Here is a 1,098-nt window from a genome sequence, read left to right on the forward strand (position 1 = left end):
TACTTATCCCCATAGATACTTAGGCATCATAATACTTCTCCGTAGATACTTCTAGAATATGTAGAATGTCGGGATTAGACTCGTTTATACGAACCAAGTCTAGAGCCCAAGCATTGGAAGTGATGACGCCATGAATCGCTGCTCCAATGCGATTTCCTAGGGCCATATAATCTCTAGAACTAGGGTCCAATGCCAATAGATCACATATAGAGTGATTATCGTCGATCTTATAGAATATACAGGGTAGTAGACTGTTCTTGATCATAGCCGACATGCGTAGACAGGAGTAGAATAAGGTATCCCCTAGAGGCCTAACTCGTATGGTGGCTGTAGACATAGGATGCCTCTTGAGTAGAGGCTCCGACATAATAGATTCTAAGTCACGATAGACGAACCCGAGTAGACCAACCACAGCGGTTAAGCGCAGAAACTCGGCAATCGTAGATATAGAATTGTCAGCCTCCTGCTCGTAGACAACGTCAGTGTAGTTGGCTAGATCAGTATATTTAGATAGATCTACTTGAGTTGGATCTAGATAACCACTGCCGATGAACTGTCTTAGATGATAGGGGATAGATAACCATAGAACCTTATTGACCGATAGACTGTCCATAAGTTCAACTTCAAATAGAGCCGTCTCATAGTCGTTATAGATCTTAGGTGAAATTACAGGTAGGTAAGGTAGATGATGTAGCGATAGTTCTCTCAACCCAGGACCTCCTTGAACTGCACATAGACGTCTGAAGAGTAGACTTCCTACGCTTAGAAAACTGTCATCAGCCTTGTAGACCTTCAGGTCGGGTAAGGAATCGACATTGAAAGCTAGAGTTTTGGGATTCTTATCCCAGACCTTAACTCTAGTTTCAGTTAGAACCTTATCCTCAGCATCCCTTAGGGGATAATAGAGATCCTTCTGTAGGGTAGACATGATAGAGTTGACGCCTAGAACTATAGAGACTAAAAGAGACTTTAGACACAGTGGATCTTGGATCACAGCATATTTATCCAATGAACGGAGTGGTGGACAAATAACTAAAAATAGATCGTAATGGCGAGCGAAATGTACAAGCATACCATGGACGGGTATTGTGTCATAAA

At 42.3% G+C, this 1,098-nt stretch overlaps 1 protein-coding gene across 1 annotated transcript; it reads right to left on the reverse strand.

Annotated features, from left to right (window-relative positions):
* Positions 1–19: 19 nt before the first annotated feature.
* On the reverse strand, positions 20–928 carry Pmar_PMAR000494 (hypothetical protein; the record flags this gene model as incomplete). The annotated part of the gene is made up of 1 exon (XM_002774287.1): positions 20–928. The coding sequence occupies one exon, from the start codon at positions 926–928 to the stop codon at positions 20–22; it is 909 nt and encodes a 302-aa protein (XP_002774333.1).
* Positions 929–1,098: the final 170 nt, after the last annotated feature.

Source organism: Perkinsus marinus (assembly GCF_000006405.1).
Source record: "Perkinsus marinus ATCC 50983 genomic scaffold scf_1104296958456, whole genome shotgun sequence".
NCBI classification, from domain to species: domain Eukaryota; phylum Perkinsozoa; order Perkinsida; family Perkinsidae; genus Perkinsus; species Perkinsus marinus.